Source organism: Podarcis bocagei (genome assembly GCF_964188305.1).
Source record: "Podarcis bocagei genome assembly, chromosome: Z".
NCBI lineage: Eukaryota > Metazoa > Chordata > Lepidosauria > Squamata > Lacertidae > Podarcis > Podarcis bocagei.
In genome coordinates, this window is record NC_138140.1 from 16,686,137 (window position 1) to 16,712,782 (window position 26,646).

At 46.1% G+C, this 26,646-nt stretch overlaps 1 protein-coding gene and 1 long non-coding RNA gene across 8 annotated transcripts; one reads left to right on the plus strand and one right to left on the minus strand.

Annotated features, from left to right (window-relative positions):
* Positions 1-26,646, minus strand: PRDM12 (PR/SET domain 12). 7 transcript variants are annotated; one of them, XR_014004225.1, is made up of 9 exons: positions 26,487-26,646; positions 21,363-21,522; positions 19,391-19,788; positions 10,016-10,206; positions 7,653-7,808; positions 5,006-5,117; positions 3,586-3,648; positions 1,729-2,165; positions 1-294 (listed from the first exon to the last, which is right to left on the minus strand). XR_014004225.1 is itself a non-coding variant. In XM_081179557.1 (9 exons), the coding sequence occupies exons 3-9, from the start codon at positions 19,653-19,655 to the stop codon at positions 289-291; spliced, it is 1,017 nt and encodes a 338-aa protein (XP_081035683.1). In that variant the 5' UTR covers positions 19,656-19,788; positions 21,363-21,522; positions 26,487-26,646; the 3' UTR covers positions 1-288. The 7 variants fall into 7 exon arrangements, 6 of the variants coding, with proteins under 6 accessions (XP_081035683.1, XP_081035678.1, XP_081035681.1 ...); XM_081179557.1 differs by having other exon boundaries at positions 1,942-2,165; XM_081179552.1 differs by having other exon boundaries at positions 1-2,165.
* On the plus strand, positions 7,771-8,370 carry LOC308578952. The gene is made up of 2 exons (XR_014004226.1): positions 7,771-7,900; positions 8,014-8,370. It is a non-coding gene; the product is annotated as an uncharacterized lncRNA (long non-coding RNA).

The window sequence follows — 26,646 nt, forward strand, 5'->3', positions numbered from 1 at the left end:
GAACAGAAACAAATGCCTCCTTTATTGGATGCAGAGTTTACAAACAATCTTGATTGCCATGGGGAGAGAAAGAGGACTGAAATGGAGAGAGGTTCGGTCAGAGTAGACAATACTGATGGACAAATAGTTTGATTTGTTCTAAAGTTATGTTCCTACTTCACAGTCCATCTGTGATGGGAGCAGTTAGCCTGGGATTATAGTGGTGCTGAAACTCTTGTCAATAGCTGATCCATAAGAATTTCACCAGAGGTCAAAGAGAGCATGAAGCTTTTCAGTGGAGATAACAATTCACATCTACGGCAGAAAGCAACAGGGGTCAACCTGAATTCAGAGCTGGAGAAGGTGTGAAGAGCCCAAGAGCCCAGAACCCTGTCCAGTTTGGCTGGATCATCCACCAACCATGAAGTCCCCCGCCCCAACAAACTACCTGTTAAGAACTCCAGAGCTCAATTCAGGAACGTGGGAATCCTACCACAGGGGAACATAATGGAGTGCAGGTGCCTGTGAGTGTGTGGGCAGTTATTGTCGGATCCAGAAGAGAAGTGGGATCACTTGATAACTACCACCAAACCTCTAGAATAGCCATGTGTGGTATGCGGTGGCCTCTGGATACTTCTGGACTCCATCACCCATCAGCCTCTGCAGCAAGGATGGCAGGGCTGGCCCAAGATGTGTTGACACCTGAAGCTGACTCCAAAATAGTACCCCCCCTCCCTGCCAAGGAAGAAGAGGGGAGGGAAGATCTACTTCAGGAACAAGGGGTGGAAAGAAATATTGACATTGGGATCTGCTTAAAATTCCTGACACCCGCAAAGTTGTGAGCTTTCTTTAGGAAGCCCCCAAAATTGTTGAGCTTTTTTGAGGAAACCTAACCCAATAATAGTGATTTTAAGCTTTTTGAGCTGTTTCCACTGCTTTTTCCATTGTGTTGCCCTACATCTGGGTTTTCTCTGACATTTTGACGATTTGGCAAAATTCCTCCCCCCCCCCATGCCATTTTTACACCTGCAAACCAGGACATGTCAGGAATTTTCCTGACCTATGGCAAGTTTACAGCTGCTGCCCTGGTGGATCCTGCTACCATAGGAAGAGGTGTCTAGCCCTGGAGGATGACCAACGGTTAAGGATAATGGAGTCCAGCAACATCTCGCTCCCTATTCCTGCTTTAAACTTAAGAATGATGTGAAGAAGTGCTTATTCCTCTACCATTTACTTTTCTCTCCATTTTTGCCATGGCTTCATCTTACACTCAGCCTCTTTTCTCGTCCCCAGAAATATATCTAACTTGGATGCCTGAGTCAATGGGCAAAATAGGGAGGACCATACAGGCCTCACATCATGAACAAGAAACCAAGATGGTGGAAATCACCCAAGGAACTTGGATGGAAATATTGAAATACTAAAATAAAAAATTAAGAGAGTCCCCCACCTAGTTCTCACACTTAGGAATAATGAGACTTTGCCAGAGCAGAATCCCCTCATCATTTCCAACCAGACCAAAAGGTCCATTAATCCCTCCCCGGTGCTCTGTTTCTGACAGTGGGCAGCCAAAGGCTGCTGGGAATCTTGAAAGCAGGGCCCAGAGGCCCCAGCCTGCCCCCCCTTCTCTTGTTCAGACGGTAGACGTGTGCCTGAAGATGGAAGTTCCATTTGCCAAGCCCCACTAGAAGCCGCTGCTGGATGGGTCCACCACAAATATCCCCCTGCCCCTTTCCCCTGCGCGCTCACCAATGCCTTGGTGCCCACCAGTTCACGGCAGTGCCAGGGGGCTTCCTCCCGACCTCACAGCACCATGGTGGGGATGTGGTGAGCAAGGGAGGTGGGGTGCGGCACAGGCAGGGCCGGCGAATGCGACTGCAGGGAGCCATTGGGGGGCCGGTGCCTGGCACTCTTCTGGTGGGCCCGCAGGCCGGCCAGCTGGGAATAGGCACTTTGGCAGACCTGGCACTTGTAAGGGCGCTCGCCGGTGTGGAGCCGGACGTGGTTGCGGAGGGTGGAGGACTGGCTGAAGCGGCGGTTGCAGAAGCGGCAGACGAAGGGTTTGTCCAGGGTGTGGATGCGCATGTGGGAGCGAAGGTTGCTGCGGGAGTTGAATCCGCGGTGGCAGATGACGCAACGCATGCGGCCGGTGGAACTGGCACCTGCTTCAGCTGCGTGGAAGTCCTCTGCAGGGGCAATGGACAAAAGGGAGAAGTTTAGGTTATTTCCAGCAACAAACCCCACTCCCAAACAAAACATCATTTTATACACTTAGGCTTCATCTGTAACTATATATTTTAAATAGTTTCATACCGCTTTTTAAACACTCATGGCTTCCCCTCAAAGAATCCTGGGAGCTGTAGTTTGTTCAGGGCGCTGTTATTTCCCTCCCAGAGCTACAATTCCCAGAGGAATTGTTTAAACCAGACATAGGCAAACTTGGCCCTCCAGATGTTTTGAGACTACAATTCCCATCACCCCTGACCTCTGGTACTGTTAGCTAGGGATGATGGGAGTTGTAGTCCCAAAACATCTGGAGGTCCGAGTTTGCCTATGCCTGGTTTAAACCACTGTGATAGCTGCAGCGCTGTGAGGGGAATAGATTTATTTCATTCGGGTTGTGACTTTCTAGATAAAATCTGGTGAATAAGAATGCCTTTTCAGGGGATGAAAAGGTTTTACAGAGCAGTCCTACATGTTATGTACTCAGAAGGCTGGTGATGAGTGAAAGTTGTTGTTGTTGTTGTTATTATTATTATTATTATTATTATTATTATTATTATTATTATTATTATTACAAGTTATATGCCACTTGATTGTAAAAAAAACAACCCTCAAAATCGTTTAGAAAAAGATTAAAATAATGAAATCATCAGTAAAAAAAATGTTGAAAACAATTATTTAAAACTAAAAAAAGAAGAAGCTATAAGCCACTTCTTTGTGTCTGGGTAGGCTTGCCTAAACAAAAATGGTTTTAAGAGGTGCTGAAAACAATAGAGTGAAAGCACTTGCTTGTTATCACTAAGCAGGGAGTTCCAAAGTGTGGGTGCTGCCACGCTAAAAGATCTGATTTCTTACAAATCTGGAATGAGTATTATGCAGCTCCTGTAACAGGGCCTGTTCTGCAGATTGAAGCAGTTGAGTGGGCCTACTTGTGACCTTGCAGGTAAGCTGGGTACAAGCTGCTAAGGGCTTTATATACGAATAGTAACACCTTGAACTTGGCCTGGTAGCAAATCAGCAACCAGTGATCTCTGAGCGTAGGTTTATATGCTGATATGGCCTCACTCCTGTCAGCAATCATGCTGCAGCATTCTGCACCAATTGCAACTTCTGGGACAAGTGTGAGGGATGGCCCACTTAGAGCGCATTGCATTAATCCACTCCTGAAGTAAACAATGAGATATTGAGCCCCTGATTTTAATAAAAAATTATATAATCCTATAGGGCCTGATCCATCCCCACAAAGGAGCCCTTTTCCCTCACCCTGCCTGGCCTCAGTAGCTCATGTGCAGTGCAGGGGCTGCCATTTTGCACACTGGAGGTCACAGTCACCCTCCGGTTCACCCCCTCCAGCCATCCCTCGTCTCCCAAGGAGCACCCTACCTTGGAAGTTACTCATGCCCGGAGCAGGTGAGCCCACAGATGGGGACGGATCAAGCCCATATTCTATATGTATGTCATTAATGAAATAAACAATGCAATTAATATTTATCATGGAGGGTCGTGCAGCAACATCAGTACCACTCTATATACAACAGGAACGAAAACTTTAAAAAGACACAGCCCGAATGAAATAATATCTTTTAAAAATTCATTGCATGCCCTCAGATTCCCAAAATTAGAAACCACTTCTCTCCTTTCCCCTATAAATACTTCTCTTTGATAGCTTCAAAGACCTACTGTGGGCACAATTATGCCCTGGATTTTTATTGGAAGACTCTATCAGTGCAGACCTGTTTGAGATCTGGATCTCACAACTCTGGAACTTAATGCCAATGGACAAACTGGCAACCCATATGTGAGAGAGTCGAACAGGCAAGAAACCTGGTATAGTTTTATTATGTATGCAACATTAATGGGACATGGTTACAGGCCTCCGAGGACATATGGCAACTTGCAGAGTGATATCTTTGTTTATAAATTGAAAGTTGAATGTAATTAACTAGATATTTGGTGCTTCTGTGCAGGAGGTGGGAATTGCTGAATATCGATTGTCGCTTTTTTTGTAAATAAGTGAAAATAAGAAAATATTTTGAGGGGGGATTGCATTCCAGGAAGCCTCAGCAAAGTAAGATAAAAGCATTAAAAATGGCAGCGGTCCAGCTGATGCATTCGTTTGAAACACAGCAGCAAGATTAAACGTTAAGAGATTTGTCAATTTTATTTAAAGGCTTCCCCTGAAAAGATACAAAATGGCGGGCCTCCATCAGGAGACTACCCCCCCCCATACACACAAGTTGTGATGCTGCAACTGATGAACAACAAGAATTAAAGTGCATGTCTGCATTGCAGGATAAAAATGGTTACACCTTTCTTTCCCCCCAGGGATACCTAAAACATTTACAACAGATGGTATTAAAAATATGTGGCACCCAGCATCAGCTGGAAAAAGAATCAATCGCATGTCAAAATGCTCAAAGGACCCTGAAAAATTCTGTGTGGTTTGGTGGGGTACCATCTTATGTGCATCAGACACGTGAGACTCCCTCTCCTCGGTACAGCATGGAATTTGACTTTCCTGGTGGTCTTAAGTACTTTACCAACCTATTATTAAGACTGTTCTCAGATACACTGCACTGCTTTTTGTATTTGTTTTGTATTGATTTCTTCAAATTACTTTTTCTAAAGAGAGAGAGAGAGAGAGAGAGAGAGAGAGAGAGAGAGAGAGAGAGAAACAGGAGGGACTGATTCCCACTTCCTCCCCACTCCACCCCACAAATCCCGCAAAGTGGCAGAGGGAAATCTTAAGAAAGGCAAGTTTTATACAATGCCAACCCTGAGCAGAATTCAACCATCTCCTCACCGTGCTTACTCTTCTTCTGCTCTTCCTCAAGTCCCAGCACTCCAGGGATCCCCAGGAAGGTATTGTGGGAGTTCCCATACCAAACGAGCAATTCTTGATCCGGAGGAATCATCTATAGAGAGAGAAGAGGGGGAACGGCTTTAAAAGAGGGTTAGAAAAATTTATGGAGGAAGAGGAGGCTCTCCATGGGTAGACTGTGCCTCCATGGCTGAAGGCGGCAATGCTTCTGAGTGCTAGTAGCTGGAAACCACAGGAAGGGGAGAGCTTTTGTTCTCAGGTCCTGGTGCTGGTCAGCTGTTGTGAGGATTGTGCTGATACCCTTCTAACCATTATTCTATATTATGATATGTCCAAAGTGTCAGTCCCTGTGCTTAAGAGCTGCAATGTTTAACCGATTAGATTAGGAGTGGGGAACACTTTTCAGCCCAAGGGCTGCATTCTATTTTGGGTGACCTTCCAAGGGCCACATGACAGTGGTAGGTGGGTCCAGAGGGAAAAGTGAATGGAGCAATTCATGTAAAAATGTCTCTTTGTTTTGTTAGCTAGTTTCTCTGTCCTCCATCCAGGAAACCAGAAGAGGCATTATCAAACCTCAAATTCCCTCAAGCAAGGCCATTGAGGGATATGGCCTTTATAAGAAGAGCTCAAGGGCGAGAAAGCGAGACCTGGAGGGCCATTTCCCCACCCTTGAATTAGATTAATCAATTGGAGAAAAAAGGATAATCTAAGACATGCCATAATCGTTCCGGCAGGAGATATTTATTTATTTATTTCTTATTTATATGTTTAATCTTTTGGCTGCACCTAGTAGAGGAGGATAACCTTTTTGAAATAGAAAAGGAGCTAGCCTCTTCTGCCAGGCAAACAGCTGCAGTTTACAATATATATAAAAACTGTAGATGGAAAGCATCATTTTAAAACAGGCATCCTCTGCACTCTGAAATATCCATTACATACAAGAGGTTATCTGAAATCAGGTGACCAGAGAGGGGGCCTCCTTAGCACTGCCTCCCCACATTTCTGGGAACAGCCTCCTCACCGAGGCTTGCCCAGTGCTAACTGTAATATCAATTCTGGTGCCAAACAAAAGAGAAAGAAACATTTTCCAGGCTTGGATGAAAATGTTATACCAGCCTTTTGCAGAGAAAGGTGGTGCAATTTCTCTGCAAAAACACCCTCACATTCCACTACATCACACAGAGAGCAGTTATTTTCTTTTACGAAAGCTAAGTAGCAAAATGGCAAAAGGCGTTAGAGAGATCTTCTGCAGGAGAAAAGAACCTCCCCCTCCCCAAAAATAAACCTACAAGTGTTGCTAAAATCTTAACTATCATTTTCACATTAGGAAACAAAACCCCAGACATGAAAGATGGCGCGTAATAACTGTTCTTAGCACTTGGGTGTGCGTAGGCTGTGTTTGCATCTCTCTCTCTCTCTCTCTCTCTCTCTGTGTGTGTGTGTGTGTTGCATTTCAGAATATGCTGCAGGGGTAGATGCTCGCTGTGTGTGGTCTTCAGGTTCCAGCATTTCCCCACATTTGCAAAGCTTCACTTGTCCACTAAAGTGAAACAGATAGATCACCTAAAGCCAGCAGCTGAGTGACCTCCAGCCCTCCAGATGTTGTTGGACTCTGGTATGGTGTAAGGCAGGAAGTGCAACAATAGGTGGCGCCAGAGCCAATGAGGGGCAGAGCTGATGGATTCCAGTTTTCTCCCCATCTTCCTCCTCCTGGCTGAGTTCTACAAAGGCAACTCTGACACTCAGGAGGAAGAAGCTGGTAGCCAGTTCCGTTCCATGGACTAAATTTAAGAAAGAAGGTAGACAGGTAAGGGCTGGCTGATGGCAGACTGAAGTTGATGGGGCACCTCCCTGTTTGCCCTAATGGTCCATTCTCCTATAGAAATTATGTAGAGATGTTCTCAGCTGCACCTTATATAAGAGGCAAAACTAAAAAGTGGATAGCCTCTTAACATGGGCATAGCCGGGGGGGGTAGGGGGTAGCTCCCCCCACCAATCAAGTAAATAAATAAAAATACTTAGCTAACTGACCAATCAAAGACAGCATAAAAACCTGTACGGGGAAAGCATATTGTGTCAAACACCTAAAAGTCCACAACAAAATACAATTTCCAATAAGAATTCCATAGAGCTGCCGCCTCTGGCTTCCGAGATTTCAAAGACGAGCCTGATGGATCAGGCCAGTGGCCCAACCAGTCCAGTATCCTGTTCTCACAGTAGCCAAGCAGATGCCTGTGGGAAACCCGCAAATAGGATCCGAGCCCAAGATCACTCTCTCCTTCTGTGGTTTCCAGCAACTGGAATTCAGAATCATTACGTCCTCTGGTTGTGGAGGCAGAGCATAGCCATCGTGGCTAGTAGCCATGAATAGCTCTACCCGCCACAAATGTGCCCAATCCCCTTCTAAAGCCATCCTAGTTTAATGACAAAGTTCCTTTGCATTTCAGCAGCAAAACAAGTATACCAGTAAATTGCTTTCCCTTGGCGCTACATTGGATTCAGTCCTCTGTTTCTACACTGAGCTCCCCAGCACCAGAATAATAAAAAAAAGTCTGAAGAAGCATCAGCAACTTAGGTTGAGGGCAAGTATTTTTGCTCTCGCCCATTCCCTTGTCCGTAACACCCTTACCTCAATGGCCTTGTAAAAGATGCTGTTCCCAATTTGGACCACCTCCAGGTTCTGCTCCTGCTCATTTCTAGCACACTTGATGTATGTCATCCAGCTGCGATGGTCCTCTTGGCTGGCGTCAATGAAATAACGGACAGTTCCATCTTCATTGAAGACCTGGAAAAAAGGGCAAGAGGGTTTCAGTCCATGAATCATACCCACCTACCACATCAGAAAAGATGCATCCAAGTTATCCCACCCCAGAAAAGGTGTCACCAGTGTGTTAGAAAAGTTGTAGAAAATTATCAGGAGCATCAAGGTTTTTTAAAAATTGGGCTTTTAAATCTTTCTGCACCCTACATAAAACTTATTTTTCTCACAGTGGCCAGCCAGATGTTCCAACAGAAAAGCTTGCAAAACAGGCCCGAGTGCAACAGCAACCCTCTCTTCCTGTGGCTTCCAGCTACTGGGCATTCAGAAGCATTACTGCCTCCGGCCATGGATGCAGAGCATTTAGCCATTGTGGCTGGTAGCCATGGATAGCCTTGTTCCATAGTTGAACCAAGAGCTGTATGAAGAAGTCCTTTCTTTGATCTGTCCTGAATCCTTCAACATTCAGCTTCATTGGATGCTCATGTGTTCTAGCATCACGAGAGAGGAAGGAAAGCTTTTCTCTATCCACTTTGTCCATGCCAGGCATAAATTTATACACTTATATCATGTCTACTATGGCAACCTAGTCTGCTTGTGTGACAGAGCCATCCATTCCACCACCTCCTTCTGACTCATTCTTTCCCACAGGCATTCCCTGCGTTCCTAATAGCTGCATTAGTTCATAATCATAGAGTCTTCTGAGAAGGCCCATAAATGGATGCTGAAGGCAACTATGCCTCTGGAAGTTTGCCCACCCTCGCAAGTGATATTCTCAGGTACAATGTCTCTAAATACCTCAAGGACTGCCTCTCCCCATATGAACCACTCTAGACCCTGCAAGCTTCACCTGAAGCCGTTCTTTGTTGCCTCAGCCACAAGAGGCCTTGGGGGTGGAAACACAAGAATGCATATTTTCTGCGGTGGCTCTCCGTTTGTGGAAGGCTCTCCCCAGGGAAGCTCCCCTGGCACCTTTTGCGTCAGGCAAAAACATTCCTCTTTTCTCAGGCCTTTGGCTAATTAAATGTTCTATGGCCTTTTAAACTGGGGGGGGGGTATTGTTTTTGTCTGTTACTATCTCACATATTTTTGCGTTTTTGTATTGTAAACCACCCTATGAAAGGTGGTATAAAAAACTAATTAATAAAATAATAAATGGGTAGGTTTTATTTAGTTAGCCCGGCTCATAACCATCAATTGACTTCTAATCCTCTTTTCAAGCAATCTAAGATGGCAGCTCTCAAACATACACACTGCAGACCACTCAGAAATCACTCGGAGTGGGGATCCTAGAACCGGAGAGTTGTAAGGGACCCTGATGTTCATCTAGCCCAGGGGTCAGCAAACTTTCAGCAGGGGGCTGGTCCACTGTCCCTCAGACCTTATGGGGGGCCAGATTATTATTTTTTGGGGGGAATGAACGAATTCCTATGCCCCACAAATAACCCAGATGCATTTTAAATAAAAGGACACATTCTACTTATGTAAAAACACGCTGATTCCCAGACCATCCACGGGCCGGATTTAGAAGGTGATTGGGCCGGATCCGGCCCCCGGGCCTTAGTTTGCCTACCGATGATCTGGTCCAACCTCCTGCAGTGCAGGATGTCTCTCAGCAGACTTCTGACTAAACTTTTATTTGTTCTGGAAATCAAAGCGCATATCACTCACACTTGAAGCATTGTGATCTTGCCATTCTAATATGACAGGTGTGCCTGTTTTTATACACTGGACTAGCATCAATTTGTGGAAATTGTGGGCTGTAGACTAGGCCATTGTTAAGAGTGTTTGCTGCTCCAAATGGCCTCAATCTCTGTCATCAGGAATGGGAGGATAAAAGGAAATACAAGGCAAAGTATACATATTATGGGCTGTTTCGCAACCCTAAGTAAAGGGACGTAGCTCAGAGCTGGAGCACCCACTTTGCAAGTAGAATGTCCCTGGTTCAGTCCCTAGCATCTCTTCTTTCCCCTTCCTAATGGGGGAATGCCTGTTAAAAAAAGAGGCATTCTTCCATCTCTTGCATCCCATCTCTTCATTCAGGGATAGAAGACCTGTGGCCTTTCAGATGTTCTTGGACTTCAACGCCCATCATTCCTGGACCATTGGCCATGCTGGCTGCATGGGTTCATGGGAGTTGGAGTCCCACAACATCTGGAGAGCTATGGCTTCCCCACCCCGTTCCAAGAAAAGCCAGCCTCCTCTCTCATGTGGACACATCCTTGCTTCTTTACCTCCCACATCAGATTGTTGTTTTTGCAAAGGTCCACATGCTCTGGGGAGATGATCCGGCCAGTGAAAGGTCCCATCTCTGTGCCTGCTTTGATCCAGGTCTTAGAAAAGATGCCCAGCCCTTCTCCAGGGATGGAACTCTGGGCAATAATGACCTCTGAAGGCAGCACCAAGCTGGATAGCTTCTGGACCTCTGTGGGTCGGAGAGAAAGAGAAACGGGAGGGAGAGAAAGAAGTTAAGCTATACCAACGGTTCCCAAACTTTTTTGGGGAGCCCAAAATGCTCCCCGCCCCACACTATAAAAAGCATCATTCACAATAGCAGTTTGCACAACCCATTAAGGATTAAGCTAATAACACAATAAAATTCAAAACAGCAATAATTAGTTGCAAATTTATTCAAAATCCAGTTAAAACAATTCAGTGGAATAGAGTGTAAGGAAGTCCACAAAGTTCTGATTTTCCCCATGATGACTACTGTACTTCAATTGTTGTTTTTTAGAAATATCAAATTATTTCAAAAATTTCTCCTTTTTTATTGGTGCCCCTGCTTCACTAGAACTCTAAACAAGCACAAACCCCTGTGTTGCAAAATGTAAGAATCTACAAAAATGGAAACGCAACAGGCAACATGCTTAGGCTGCCCTTTGGGTAATCCAGCATTCAGAGCAAGCAGGAACAGAGCAATGGGAACTGCCTCATCTTTGGATCAAAGCAGCCCAGTATCCCATTTCCACCAGTGGCCAGCAGATGTCTCTGAGCCCTTGTGAGCAGGTTGCAAAGGCAAAGTCTGTCATCTCCGAACATCTCGTCTATACTGCCTCTGTAAATTGAGGGTATGGTTAGCACAGCTGAGAGATTTGTCATGAATTTTCACCAATCCTCAGTTCTTGCTCCTGGTTAAAAATTCCACTAACATCAGTGGGTTTCCCCCCATGCCTTTTCTCAAACTCAGCTGTCCCGAATTTGCAATATGGGAAGAACAACAGAACTACCATAATAGAGTTGTCATTCGGAGTCCCAAAAACAACACCTGTTTTTGTACACTGGGCATTTGAAAGGCAGTGGGGGAGCTCAAAATCATGATTTGAGGTTCTGCTATTGCCACCGTTTGCATCAGCCACCTAAGGCAGACACCACACTTTGCCTAATGGTAGAGCCAGCCATTCAGTGTTTTATCACGATCATGCAATTGGTTGCTCGTATCTTCCAAACTATGAGCCCGACTGCTGGATCAGGCAAAGATCCAGAGGTGAAACGAGGCTTTATTTTCACCTGGGTCAAAGGCCCAGTTTGGCGTGCGCACACACACACACACACACACACACACACACACACACAAGCATTTGTGTACACATACACAGGCTGAGAGCCTCAATGGTGCCCCTCTGAATGCTTAACACCACCCCCACCCCCTGTAGCTACAGCTCTGCAGAGGCCCATTTAGTCCAACATCCTGTTCTCACAGGGGCTGAGCAGATGCCCATTGCGGGAAGCCCACAAGCAGGACCTGAGTTCAAGAGCACTGTCCCCTTCTGTGGTTTCCAGCAACCAGCATTCAGAAGCATTGCTGCCTCCGATAGTGGTGGGAGAGCATAGCTATCAGGGTTAACAGCAATTGCCTTCCCTTTCACAATTCTCACTGTTCAGAGGATGCAAGAAAAGAAACACAGAACCACCTGGGTTGGGTCAGGAAAAGAGCCCGGGGAAAATGGATCCCATATCTCACTATCTCCATAGTGGGAGGAAGGCAACTGGCTCGTGTGCCAGTAATATGAGCAGCTGACAGTGAAACCGAGAGCTCTCTCCCAGTTCAGTGCCACTTTGCTTCCATTGTCATCTCTTCGGAGAGATGCTTTTTTAAAGGTGAGGCAGGTTAAAAAGAGGCGCTCACCTCTCCAGTGCAGGCAGAAATCTAGCAAATTGCATAATTGTGCTGGTGGTACCCAAGCTGGAAATGCAACTCGATCTGGGGACTGATTTAGGTGAGTGTTTGGTGTTAAAGCAGGCTGGTGCTGTGTGCACACATTACTGGCTTAAAATGCACTGAGACCATTCTTTTTCACAATTTGGATTGAATCTGGGATTTTTTAGAGGGTGATGCATCAAAATGCAGCATTTCTTAAGAAAGGACAGGATAGATATGGATGGGGGTTAATGTCGTGTGTACCCAGTGCTTTTTTCTGGGGGGACGCAGGGGTATGCATACTCCTAAACATTTTGTGAATCTAAGTTTGGCCTCATTGAGGGGCAGTATTTCAATATGAGTGGGGAAATGAGAGTACCCCTAAACATATTTTTTTTAAGAAAAAAAGCACTGTGTATACCACTTCCCAAACCAGTGAAGGGAGTGCTCTGGATGCATAGTAAGACGAAGCGTATATACAGCCAAGAGTCTCTGGAGAATACCAGGGGGTTATGGCTGCATTACTGTTTTGCATTAAGGGCTATAGGAGCAGGCTGGAATAATAATTATGCATTTTTCAAAGTGCATATGCCACTTGATTGTAAAGAAGAACAAAGCAATTTATAAAATTATGAAATGATCAGTTTTTTAAAAAAGCAGTTCAAAGCAACTATTTGAAACCTAAAAAAATAATTAAAATCAGGGAGAAGCTAAAAACCAGTTTGAAAGACACATTATGTCTCTCTGGGGAGGCTTGCCTAAATAAAAATATATTTAGCAGGCGCTGAAAATAGATTACAGCAAAAATAGATTACTGAGGTCAATGGGCAGGGAGTTCCAAAGTTGTGGGTGCTGCAATGGAAGAAGTAGGATTGAGGTATACTGGGTCCCAAATGAAAGACCAGTGTAAAACCCAATCCATTCTTGATATGTTGGTTTATAAAAAGGTTTCTAGACAGGCTTTCAGTTCTTAAAGGGGTCACAAGACATGTAAGGATGGTGCACATTCATACAAAGGGAACACCCATGAAGGAACAGATGCCCCATTTGCCTACACAAAAGAATGTTGGGAACTGTAGTTTCCCCCCACAGAACTACAGTTCCCATCACCCTTCAGAAACTTCAGTTTCTGGTAGTATTACTACTACTACTACTACTACTACTACTACTACTACTACTACTACTATTAGTGTGCTTTGCATGTACAGTGTGTACACAGCCTAACCCAATGTATATAAATTCCTCTGGGAGATTTCACTCATTGCCCCAACAATATGCATAATGCATCACAGAACTGGGTGCACTGACTCATGCTCAAAGCCCCACCACCACCGTTATTCTCAAACCTTTCCTCTGTCATCTCCTTCTCTGTCTAAATTTAGAAGCACCCTGCGGCAGAGACTTGTCCAGGTTACATTATTATGGAAGTATCACACTACTTGGATTAAACAGGCCATGCCCACCATGTATATTTAAAGCCTATTTAATGCACCTTTACATCATGTGGCTTCCCCCACCCACCCAGTATCCTGGGAGCTGCAGTTTGTGGAGGGTTCTGGGTAAACTACAGTTCCCATGATTCTTTGGGGGATCCATGTGCTTGAAATGTGTACTAAATGTGCTTTAAAAGTATGGTGCAATTGCGGAGAGTTGTTGTTGTTGTTGTTGTTGTTGTTGTTGTTGTTGTTGTTGTTTTGGGTGTGTGCGCATGTGTAAGCCCTTTTAAATTGAGAGAGATTGACTATGTTAGATCTATCCCCTGAGTGAGAACTTAGTTCAACGCAGCCTATTCATTCCAGTGCGTAGATGATCAAAAAACAGAAGTGCAAGACGGCACAGGAACAGTTGTACTATCTATAGTGTATAGTTACACTCTGTTAAACCTACATGGCAGTCCCTGCTGCAAACACACGTCCCTTTTTAAGAGGCGATTGGACTTCTCCAGCTAAGAAGCCAACACAGTTGGTGAGTGCTGACAGCAATGGAGACAAGAGAGGGCTGTTGATCCAGAAGTGGAGCCAATACGAAGTTTGCAGAAGTATGAAAAGCATTTTAAGAAAACTAAAAGAGGCACATCCCTCTTGTGTACAAATGAGTGCCAGGGGAAATAAAGCTAATGGGGGGAAAATAGGAAAGGAATGGAGTATTATGGTGAAGGGCATGGGTGGCTGGCTGGGTGGTGAATACCCAACAAACATTTTATCACAAGCCTCACTTGTAAGTAATGTTTGAACATATTTTGGATTCTACAGCTCAAGCCTTGTCTCTATAACAAAGTACATCCTATACACATAACAGAATGCTCTCCCCAGAGAGACTTGCTTGGCACCTTCATTATACACCTTTAGGCGCCGAGCAAAAATTTTCCTCTTCAACCAGGCCTTGGGCTGATTAACATCTTACACACTTTTTAAATGTTTGGGCAGGGACAGTTATTGGTTTGTGGTTTTTGTTCTTGTTTTTATTATGCATGTTGTGTTTTTATTTTGTATTTTATGTTGCGAACAGCTCTGAGGTCTACAGATGATAGGTGGTATACAAATTTAATTAGTAAAATAAAATAAATGAACACTGAACACCCGTAGAGCACCTCAGCATACCACAAAAGCAGGTGATAGCGTGAGCCACATCAGTATAACACGTGGAGGAATGGTGTGCTTCCAAGCTATGTTCTCTTGAAGAGATTTGCGTTATTCTTTAGCCATAAGGTTACAGCAATCCTTTTTTTAAAAAAATGCTTACCTCTGAATATCAGGTGCCAAGAAGAAAGAATGGGGTGGGCTGTCCCTTTAAACCTGGCATTTGGCTGTCCTCCATTGGAAACAGGATGTTAAAGCAGATCAACCATTTTGTCTGATTCATCAAGGCTTTCCCTATATGCTCTTAAAATCACTTACGCTCCGAAAATGTAGCCTCCAGATTCAGGAAATGGGCCAGTTACCAATTTGCCCATCACACGCGCACGCACACCCCCTACAAACACACAGAGACACACAATTGTCACAAACCATCACTGGTGTGGGGGGGACCCTTCTCTGTTGAGTGGAACCCTGATGAGTGTCCTCAAAGTCTTATCTTGATGACCCCACAGACCCCTGCCAGGAACCAACCATACATACTAGGAATGCACACGCTTTCATGATAATCCACACAGACACACATCTACAAATCACGCTGAACACAATGCCCATGTGAGAGTATGTGGAACACATAGGTCCCCCTTTGCTGCACCACCCAACCACAGACTCCAAAAGCACAATCACTTGGCCCTCACTTGCCAACTTAGAGAGGTGTGCAGATGTTTGGGGTAGCTGTGAATTGGGGTCATTGTGGAATATGTCGGCAGAGGATTATAGCCCACGGAGTTTTACTCAGAGTAGATTTACTGTTGGATATAAGCAAGAGTATTGGGGGCTCCTGGGTGTGGCTTTCTCAAGGAAAAGTATGCACTGGTTAACCAATTGGTTAAGATGTCCCCACTGAAACTTTAAGTTCCACTTCAGGGGAAGGGGGAATGTCCGTGGATAAGTGGAAGAGCATCTGTTATGAGTGCAGAAGGCCGAGGCTGAACCCCCCCCCCCACAATGGCATCTCCAGGGAAGGCAGGGAAGATGCCCCACCTGAAACTTTGGAGAACTGATGGTGGTTAGTGTAGACAATACTGAGCTAGCTGGACCCAGGGTCTGACTCAGTGTAAGACCTCACTTTTTGTTTTAATCAGTCGCTTATTCAGAACCATGAGGACTAGATCCTTAGTTATAGGGAAAAGCTGCAGCTCAGCAGCAGAGCATCCACTCTGAGTGCAGAAGATCCCAGGTTCAGTCACCAATGGCATCTGCAGGTAGAACTGGGAAGGCACCCAATCTGAAACCCTGGGAAGCTGCTGCCAGTCAGTGTAGACAATACTGAGCTAGATAGTCCTAAGATCTGGACTGGTATACAAGCAATGTTTGTGTTCCAGTTGTGCATTGAAGTATGATTCATCTCTGAACTAAATAGTTTTATGGAGACCTCAAAATAAGGTAAGTCCAGCCCTGTTGCATTGGGAGTGGGGTCCTCCTCATTTTGCTGAGTGGGGTCTAGACATCTGCAGTGCACAAGTCTTGCCCTGTTCCTTGTATGGGCAGTGAGAAAAACAGTTCTCTTTCGTCCACATTCATGGGACCCTTTTTTTGTTTCAAAGCAGTTCTGTTGGCCCACCTCTTTCCAATGGGCTTGCACACCCTCCCCATCATCAGTGGCGCCATCAGGGCAGGACTTGTCTGGGGACCCTCTCAGCAGAATAAGCTGGAGCCCCCACCCCTCAAATGTATAACTGCCACAGTTGGAGCTAAGTGAAGTTAATGCACATTACCAGCTGAGCTGAGGAACACAGGGAGCTCCACATACTGTAGCTCCATTTTGTCTACACTGACTGGCAGCAGCTCTCCAGAATTTCAGATGGGGTTTCCCTCCCAACCCTACCTGGAGATACCATCCAGGGTCGAACCTGGGAACTTTTGCATGCACATCACATGCTCTACCGCTGAGCTATGACCCCTGCCCTAAAAGCAAATTAAGTTTCTAGTCCTTGTTGTTCTGGGGAAATAAGCATATTTATTTTGCAGGAACACAAAACAACACACACAGAGGCAAATAGTCATCAAGTCCAGAGTTGAAAATTGTGTGCTTGCTGGTTTCCCACAGGCATTTGGTTGGCCACTGTGAGAACATGACCGCCAGACTAGACAGAACCCCTGGCCTGATCCAAGCAGAGATCTTTTGGGGATTCTAAACTGCGCCCCTGCTAACCTCACACACAGAGTCTTTTCACTCACAGATCTTCATTGATGGGGTGTGCAGCACAACGCCCCTTGACTGAGGCCCTATGGGGTGCATATACCCCATGGAACGGGGTGGAGGAGAGCTGGTGCATAATCTTTTACAAGCCTCCCTTTCTAAGCCAACCTGGGAAAAAGTGGGATGTGGAACAAGGGGGTTCCTGGGCTGGAGGGGGGGAGGGTGGAGAGGGTTAAATAGTGTCCATTGCACTCCATAAAGCAATTTGTCACACTGTTTAAAGTGATCTGCATTCATTTAAGTCCCTTGGATAGAAAATCACTAATTCTAAATTCATTAGCCTTTGGAGATCGCTGTTTGCCCGTCCATGGTCGGCCCTGAATGCCCTCAGAAACTTGTTCTAAAAGGCCCAGGAATTTCTCTGGACAAAATGGGAGAGATTAGCTGGTTGACATCCCCTGAAAGGCCACAGAATGGAGTTTTCATGGCAAATTAAGAAAGGAACAGTAATCTTCCAGGGAGGGTGGGGGGAGTGTAGAAGCAGGGAGTCACGGAGATGCCAGCAGGGAAAATAGACCGTCCTAGGATTGATGAATGAGGGGAAAGCACTTGAGACATTTTGAAGAAAAAGAAAAATGTGACCCCCCCATCAACCCTTTCTTCTTCTTCTCTCCACCCCCCCTCCCAAATTGCCCTTTTAAAGTTCTTGGTTTAAGTGGGAATTTCTCCCCCCCACCCCGGCCCTCAGGTCAGGCCCAAGTTAACTAAATGAATTTAAAATTTCCTTTATCAGTCAGCTGCTATTACACGCCTAATAAGAATTTAAATGCCAAAGGCTTTTCAAAGAGAGAGAGAATGAGGCTCATACTTTTTGTGGGGTGAAGAGCTAAATTCAAGGGGAAGACAGGGAGTGAGAAAGGCAGAAAAGGATTTTATATATATATATATATATATATATATATATATATATATATATATATATATGATAGATTTAAAAACATCTTTGGGAAGGAGGTCAGAATATGGCACAAATTTACACTCTGGTTATGTTGAGGGGCAGAAAAGTATGCGTTTAGTTCTTCTGAAAGGGCGGGTGAGGAGAAGGAGGGGAGAGGTTTTTGGAGACCATTCAGAGAACACTGATGGGGAAATCCCAGTATCAGAGTGCTTTCAGAATTGGTCTACAGTATTAGGCTTTTACAGAAGCTGGATGTGTTGGCTGATTTATTTATTTTGTTTTGGGGTTTAAATTTTTATTTTCTCCTGGGGGAGCGAATCAAGATCTCCTGTTACTTCATCCTTTTTTTGGGGGGGGGTGGAGATCTCAACCTGATCAAGCTTTTTAGATTTCTTTTTGAGGACAGGTAAGTTACTTCCCATCCGTCCCCCTCTAGGAGCACATACTTTTGCTGTTGCTGCCGGCATCCTTCTATCTCGAGGGACAATGGAAGAGAATGCTACGGTGGGGTAAAATGAAACTGTTGGAGAGTTACAGCGCCTGCTGTGGAAGCTGCCTCCATACTGACTCAGACCACTGGCTCCATCTGCTCAATATTGGCTACACGGATTAGCAGTGGCTTTCCCAGGCTTTCAGACATGGTTCTCCCCCTACCTGGAAATGCCAGTGAGACTTTCTGCATGCAAAGCAGCCGCTCTACCACTGAGCTACTAGCCTTCCCCTTAAAAAGAACTAAGATTCCAGTCCTCGTGGTTCTGAATTCGAGTTTGATTTAAGTAGGGACGTGGGGAGCTGCCTTCTACTGAGCCAGACCAGTGGTCCATCTAGTTCAATATTGCCTACACTGACTGGCAGCAGCTCTCCATGAGGTCTCTCCCAACGCTACCAGGAAATGACACTGTGGATTGAACCTGGGACTTTCCACCTCTACCGCACTTCCCTTTATTTCTGGGGTTGCAGAGAGTGCAAGGAGAGAAACTCTGATTATTTTTAGCAAGACTTTTACGCATCGTTGGTTAGAGGGGGAAAAATTATTTTCGAAAACCGATGCTTTGGGGGGAGGATGTGAAATGAGGGGCGGAAGAGGGGGTGCTGGAAATTACTCAGCACGTTTTTCTTGTGAGCCAGGGGTTCTAAAAGAACTTTGTGTCTCGCAGATTTGGGGAAAAGAGATCCCTGATGAATCCACAGGCGGAATGGGATGCCTTTAGGGCATTTCTTAATAAAGGCACATTTTTGTTTAGGCGGAGCTAATACTGTCGAGAGCTACCTCGGGGCTTCATCGCGTCCGGTTTCAGAGGGAGAGATTCCGAAAGCACGCCTCAGTTTTCCTCATGTAAGGCAACCTCCCCCCTCCTCCCAAAAAGTATGTCTTGGAGTCCCGCTGAACTGCCCAGGAATGCAACACTCAGTTTATAGCCCTCTTCGGGTTTGTTTTTTTTTAAAAAACCAGACAAACTTCCTAAGGGTGTAACCCTAACCCACTTACCTGGGAGTAAGCTCCAAGGGATGCAATAGAACTAACTCCCAAGCAAACACGACTGGGATCAAACTTTCCAGCTGCCATCCTGACCCCACTTACCTGGGAGCAAGACCAGTTGAATGCAACAGGACTTACTCCTGAGTAGACACAGTTAGGTTTGAGCTTGGAAATTATTCTCTCACACCCTTCTAGACCTCTACCCACACACACACACCGACCCTCTAGGAGGTCTCTGGGAGCGATAGACTCACCTCCAGAGAAGGACTGAGCCAGGACCTCCGCCGTGAAGGCCGTTTTGGGGTTGCTGTGCGCTCCTCCTCCGCCTCCTCCGCCTCCACCGCCACAGCCCCCGGCGGCCTTCTCCTCGAAGAGCTGCTCGCCCAGGACGTTCCTCCACCGGCCGTAGAGGAAGCTGTGCAGGATGTCCGACGTGATCACCTCGGCCAGCGAGAGCCCGGGCCCCTTCAGCCCCGCCTTGAGGACCAGGGCTTCCGCGGGGAGCACGGAGCCCATCATAAGGACAAGGTGGGGCGAGGCTTCAAGGGAGATGGTAGGTTTTGGGGTGTGTGGGAGTGTGTGTGAAAATGGGGGGCAAGCTTGGAGCTGGGGTCTGCGTGGGGGTCAGAGATCCTGGGCAGCTGGCTCTGATCTGTTCGGGGAAAGAGAGAGAGAGAGAATGAGAGAGAGAATGAGAAGGAGGTGGGCTGTCCCAGGAGCAAGTGGAGACCCCCAAGCCACTGCCTGCTTAGCAAGTGGCAACACAGTCTTCTGGGCCCAGATCCTGAGGGCTGGTACTATATATGCGCTCCGATGACCCCTCTAATTGGTTATTAATAACCCCCCTCCTCTACCACCCTGACGTCGCAAGATAGACTTGTTCTACCAGAAGGAGCCAGCGCTTGAGAAAAGGGAGAGAGTGGGAAGGAGGGAGGGGGGCCCTCCTCCTTTAGAGGGGGTGGGGGCAGCTGATCTAGGCAGAGGTGGGGGGAGAGGGAGAGGCGGAGAGTCTGCCTTTCCTAGCCCACCCTGAGCCCACCAATGGAGGCAGAGACAGAGAGAGGCAGGACGATGTGTAGGGGGGGGGGGAGGAGAGAGAATCACATCTTTCGACACCTGCTATTTCCAAAGGTTCCTGGCACACACAAAAAGCCTTGCCAGCCTCTTTAAACAACTCCCGGGAGGACTAGAGAGGAGAAGAGAGTTTAAAAATTAAAATAATAATGTTGATAATAATCTAGGAAGGGATTCTGGCACACGCAGAGATCTCATCGCACCTGCAAGGTCCGGGGATCTATCCCCCCCCCTCGATTGGAAAGAGGGGTCTTTTCTTAAAGCGCAAAGAAGGGAATACTGAGGCTAGGATGAAGTGGGTCTTCATTAATGGGGCAAGTGGAGAGCCTGCATACACCCGCCCAGGGGTGTAAGGAGCGGGCGATCGGCTGGCGTTCCAGCCGAGAAACAGAAAACGACGAGAAAACGAGAACTGGCAATCTTAGACGTGAAACTGACCCGGGAAATGGACAAGGCGCGCTGCGCTTGGGTTGGAAACTGAGAGACAGCGCAGATCGGAGGGGTCCTCTTATGTTTTTGAAACCGTATGAATAAATATAGATAGATACTTCTCCCACCTGCCCCAGCTCCCAAATATTACGCAGACCTCCTCAAAATCTCGAATCCTGCTTTCCTTAACAAAATCCACAGCACACGCGCCTTAAGATGTTCGATTCCTTCCTAAGAGTTTCTGAGCTAGTGGAGACGGGGATCCGCGCGCTTCTTTGGACGCTCGTTTCCACCCAAGCGCTTTCTCTCCCAATCCGATCGCCAGATACTGTATTATGGACACAGGTCGTTTTGGGAAGAGACGGGGACGCCCGGCGAAGGAAAAGGGGGAGCTGGGTCCCCATAGGAAACTCGGGGGCGCTCGCTCTCACGCAAAGATTGAGGGTTGTTCAGGAAGGGCAAGTCAGATAGAATTTCAGTGTAGGATTAGGCGTGAGAGAGATTGAGAATAAGAGACTACAGAAGAAATTGTTTTAAGCAGATAGGTCAAGAGGAATTTTCTAAAGCGCTGGAGCTTGTTCGAAGAACGTCTCTACCTAGCTGGATGGATGAGGCAGAAAGAACGCAAAAGCCGCTCTGTGGATCCGCTGCTCGGAACCGCTTTTAAGCGGCAGAAACGGGAACGTCTGAATAATAATAAAAAAACTAGCCTTACAGAATTACCTGGGTGAGAATACAGAATGTCCTGGTCGTGTGCTGATTTTTTTAAAGCAACAATCTTTATCTGTCTCACGCATACCATACGCGCTTTTTCGTTTTAAAAACGAAAATGTTTTTTCATAGTTGACGTTTTGAGGGATGATCGAGAAACGAACCAAGGATTCTAAATAAAAACAAATATTCCAAATTTGTCAGTCTCTTTCTTTTTCAAATAACGCCGCCCCACTTTTTTAAATCCGGAGTGGAACTAGATTAGAGAGAGAGAAGCAATTTGTTTTTCTTACATTTCAGAACAGAAATCTCCCCCCCCCCTTTAATACCAAAAATGATAATGTCGACGGCTATCGTTATAACCAATGATAATTAGATACGGATCGGTTCCCTTTCACCACCAATTAAGTTGCCTCAAACCGGATCAAGAGGCGAAAACGCTTTCAAATCCGTTTAGGCGCCTACGAGACAGGGGTCCAGGTCTAGGATGTCTTCTTAAAGCTTCGCAAAGTGCATCATCCCTAAAACTCTCCGGCGGAATACAGGATCTGCCCTTTTAGGCTGAAGGCTACGGGACCGAGAAAGATTTGATTGACGGCTGAAAAACCCCCAGTAGGAAACTTTTTTATTTTATTTTCTCCCCGACATCCCCCACTTTTCTAAGCGTCATTAACAGAAGCAGATTATAGGGGCGACGCGCTATTTCTCTCCCTGGGCATAAACACAGTCCTGAGAGAATAGAGGGTTCAAAAACAAAACAAAAACAAAACAAAACCCAGCCAGCCATCTGCGCAGCCCGGAACCAGGTTTGCAAGTCCCGAACAGGTAATCGGGAGTCTCTTTCCCAGGGGAAAACGGGCACTGCCAGGCTCCTCAGAGCGGCCACCTTTCGCTTAGGGAGGATCCGATATGTAAATCGGAAAGGAACTCAGAATTTCTATTATTTCTATTATTATTATTATTATTATTATTATTATTATTATTATTATTATTATTATTATTATTATTGGCGTCGTCGTCGTCGTCATTAAACAGAACCACAGACATCTGAAATAGGTTAAAAGCAACGCCTTAAACTCGGATTTAGGGGCGCAAAGTTTGTGAACAGCTGATATAGCGAGGGAGACGCACAAGCGCACGAGAGAGATAGAAGAAACACGGAGGCACATACATCAAGATAGACAGACTGACAGACACACGCACACACCCACCAGAAGGAGAATTAGACATACACAATTAGATACACACAGAGAGTTAGATAGATATGCACAAAGGTATACACGCACACACGATAGAGAACGAGCGAGAGAACGAATTAGATGAGTTAGATAATACACATCGGTACGCGCACGGTATTTAGAGAGATACGCAGAAAGTTAGATACAGAGAGACACACAGAAAGAGACACGCAATATATAGTTATGCACAGATATACACGGTGGAGTAAGACACATATGCACACTGTATACATACTTAATACATATAGATAAACACAGAAATACAGATAGATATAGGGAGTTAGACAGAAACACGGAAACCAGACGTGTTAGAGACTCAGAGGTTAAAATTTACGCCCCCTCCCCGCAAGTCTTCCCAGCTCAGCACCTCCTCAGTCGTCCCCTTTGAGATCCTCACTCTTCCCCTCCTCAAAAGGTAATTTTGCCACTGGCTGGAGAGGACCAACTTCGCAATCGATAGGTGCGGGGGTGGGGGGAATTAAATATCTCCGGCCTCGCTGTCCCCTAAGAAGATGTTTTAGGTACAGAAAGATATAATATTAAAAGATTTAGAGGGGGGAAAGCTATTCCTCAAATAAATGAGTAAAAAGTCTGTTGTGTCTTTAAAGCTCGCTGGATTTCTTGGGTAGAGGCGTAGGAAGGCTGATTTGCTTTGCCATTCAGGTCAAGAGATATGAGGCAGGGAAAGAACTTGCATTTGACTCTTTGTCCTGTAGGACGCGGATTCTCACAACCGCTTTACACGGATCATCTATTTCGCAAGACGTTGCGGTTGAAGACGAAAACGGAGCGGGGAGGTGAGGTTGGGAAGCTGGAAACCTCTTTCCTTTGACAGGTTTTTGTGATCGCTGACCCGGGTTCACACGGGTTTCCCATCTATACAAGCAAAGTTGCGCCTGTGCTGTGCAGTGCATGTTTTGCTTGTTGCACGTACGGGTTTGTTTTTTTTTTTATAAAAAAAAATCTTTAGTAAGAAAGAAGCTTGAAACGGTGGAGTACAAATCACTTGTGAAGCAGCGCGGCCCCGTGGCAGATTCATCAACACGGAATAAAAGGATCTGATTATGGATAGGGTGTTTTAATTGCAGAAATTTTATTGCTAAATGAAAATTCCGGACGGGAGGAGAATACTCTCTTTAGCAACAGGCATCCATCCACGCTTGCGAGTTGCCACCTTTCTTTCCTGGGTTTGTCCTCGCGCCTTTAACGCGCCACACGCGTTTCGGAGGGGAAACTGCGCGTGGGGTTCTGATCATAGAAAAAAAAACCTCTCCCAGCTGATTATTTTGGCCTGGCTGTTGCTGGTTAACAAAAGTAAGGGGTGCGGGCTGTTGACGTGAAACCCAATACCTGTATGCTTTATCTCTTTAGAGACTTTTTGCTTCTCCTGATCGGAGGACACATTGCTAGGGACGAAGCTCCCGTTCAGCAAAGGCTTCCAACAAGGTCCCATCAGCTGCTCATTTCAGGCAGGGGTTGTATGCGAGGGAAAGTTTGCAAATCACCCTGAGAGCTACTCATGAGCATATTAACACTAAGGCTGCCCAGGGACTTTACTAGGCACCCAGAATATTCCGAGAACAGACACCTGTTTATGGGCCATTTGCAAAGTTAGAAAGTACAGCTGCAAATGTGGGGTTTAAATGTCACAGGAAGCCAGTCAATTCCATGCCCCATCCAAAGCATCAAAAGTAAGTTATTTGACTGTCAGATCTCTTCACCTATCAGAAAAGTTCTTCAGGTAATTTGCATCCAACCTTCGGTCACCTTCTAAACCAGTTCCACTTCAATTTGATCACACCCCCAGGAACGTCAAAAAGATCCCCCTCAGAGTCAGTTTAATTGTCCGTCAGTTACTCCCATTTATTACTCCCCCAAGTCATCCCTGGGTAAAGTCTTCTCGATTTAAGAAACACATAGCTAAACTCTAGAATTTAGTCCCAGAAGAAGTAGCAATCGCCACCAACTCAGATGGTATCAAAAATTAGGCAAAATTATGGAGGACAAAGCTCTTGATAATATCCTACTCAGCCACCATGAAAAGTCACACACCCTTCTTTTGATTTCCTCTGAATCTGTTACTCAGAAACACTCAGGACAATTCGGGGCCCAGGCTATGTCAGCCTAGTAAAGGCTACCACCCTGGTAAAGTAGCCTGGAGTGAGACCTCATGGGGACTCACCTGCAGGCTGCATTGGCTTATATCATGGATGGGGGAACTTTTTCAAAACTTCAGGCAACATCCTTTAGGATAGCCATGTCTAGAGGTAAGAGAGCTTTCAAGTCCCCCCAGCCAAAATACATGAACGGAGGATGAGGGACGGGGGACGGGGGACGACCCAGATTCAGCAGCTCATGCTTCAATAATCCCCTTCACTGGAAGACAACACTTCCAAGTTTGCTTCACATACTGTATAACAGGTGAAAACACTGCTCCTTTCTGGCTCTCAGGAAGGTCCCAACTCTGGCACGTGCCTACACAAGCTTCCTTCACCTCTAGAGCAGTCTTGTGCAGTTGGCCAGTCACTGAACCTGATGATCGCTCAACTACCCTGCCCCTGGTGGCCACTCCATTAGGGCAAGTGGGGCACTGCCCCACCAACCTCAGCGTGCCCTCAGCCAGCCCCCACCTGCTTTCCTTTCCTACCTGCAACCACTCCAAAGGGCAGTGTCTGCCAGCTTTCTCCTCCTTAAGTCTCAGGTTGCCCTTGTAGAACTCAGCAGGGAGGAGGATTGGGGCAAACCTAGAATTAGTTTGTTCTACCTGTCACTGGCTGTGGCGCCACCTACTGTTGGGCTCCCTGCCTTCCACCCTACCAATCCCAATGAACACCATCCGTCACTAGCCCTGGAATTAATGTGGGGGTGGGGAGCAGCTGGCCCAAGCTCTACCGAGAAGCTGAAGCAGCCAGCATGGGAACCTTCAGTGCTGTGGCTGGAACTGCGGGATCTGGAGGTTCTTTAGGGGTTTCTGCTAGTGTGGGAGTCCACTGGGATATTTAGGGAGGCTTTTCACCGGAGGCAGTTTTAGGGCAGCACAGCAGTGATTTAGAATGGTGTGAGAGGCGGAGAGGGATGCCAAATTTTAGTGTTGCGCAGGACACCACTGAAGTCCGAGAGCCCAAAGTCTGCCACTGCTTTCGCAGACACCCTAGTAGGTTCTGGAGGGCACACTGTCACCTGCAGGCACCACACTGGCAAAGCCTGACCTAAACAGCCTCCATTTCTTCAGCTGAACTGCATGAGGTGCTTGGATGTGAGGCTGCACTGGTGGACTTGACAGAGGGCCAAGAATGTTTTTAATCTCCAAGTGACTCAGCAAATAGATTTCTTCAGCTTAATGCGGAGCCTAAACTGACTGCCAGGTCTGAATTGTGGAAGGGATCTCTGGTAGGCACCCACCACTCAGACCAGTCCCAAACTGGTCTGACCAGCTGGTGATATCTGAGGCACTGAGTACAGTGGTACCTCAAGTTAAGAACTTAATTCATTCTGGAGGTCCATGCTTAACCTGAAACTGTTCTTAACCTGAGGTACCACTTTAGCTAATGGGGCCTCCTCCTGCTGCTGTGCAATTTCTGTTCTCATCCTGATGCAAAGTTCTTAACCTGAGGTACTATTTCTGGGTTAGCGGAGTCTGTCACCTGAAGCTTCTGTAACCTGAGGTACCACTGTGCTGGGGGTGGGGGGATGGGTTTGTGTTGATATGGATTGGGCTGATCCCTTATTTAATTATTGGCTCCACCTCTTTCAGCTTTGTGCCCCCTCTTTAAAGAAACACACAATCCAATCCAAACCAGTGCAATCCAGTGTGAACTACTCTATTCTCATATCATATCATATCATATCATATCATATCATATCATATCATATCATATCATATCATGGTGATACATACTTGCCTGGGCTTCAAGATAATAACCTGCTGTCTCCTGCCCAGCTTTATAATGTTACAGATACCACAAGCTGGATGCACCCCCTCTCTGAAACGGCAGTCAGGATATAGAAAATTCTGAGCCAGGCAGACCCCTAGTCTGACTCAGGAGAAGTCTGATGAA

Coding starts and splice junctions, on each gene's coding strand:
- PRDM12 (XM_081179555.1), bottom strand. CDS start 19,655: ATGATGGGCTCCGTGCTCCCCGCGGAAGCCCTGGTCCTCAAGGCGGGG. Junction 7,809..10,015: donor ACAACAATCTGATGTGGGAG/GTAAAGAAGCAA, acceptor CCTTTTTTCCAG/GTCTTCAATGAAGATGGAAC. Junction 2,166..3,585: donor GGGCATGAGTAACTTCCAAG/GTAGGGTGCTCC, acceptor TTGCCCCTGCAG/AGGACTTCCACGCAGCTGAA.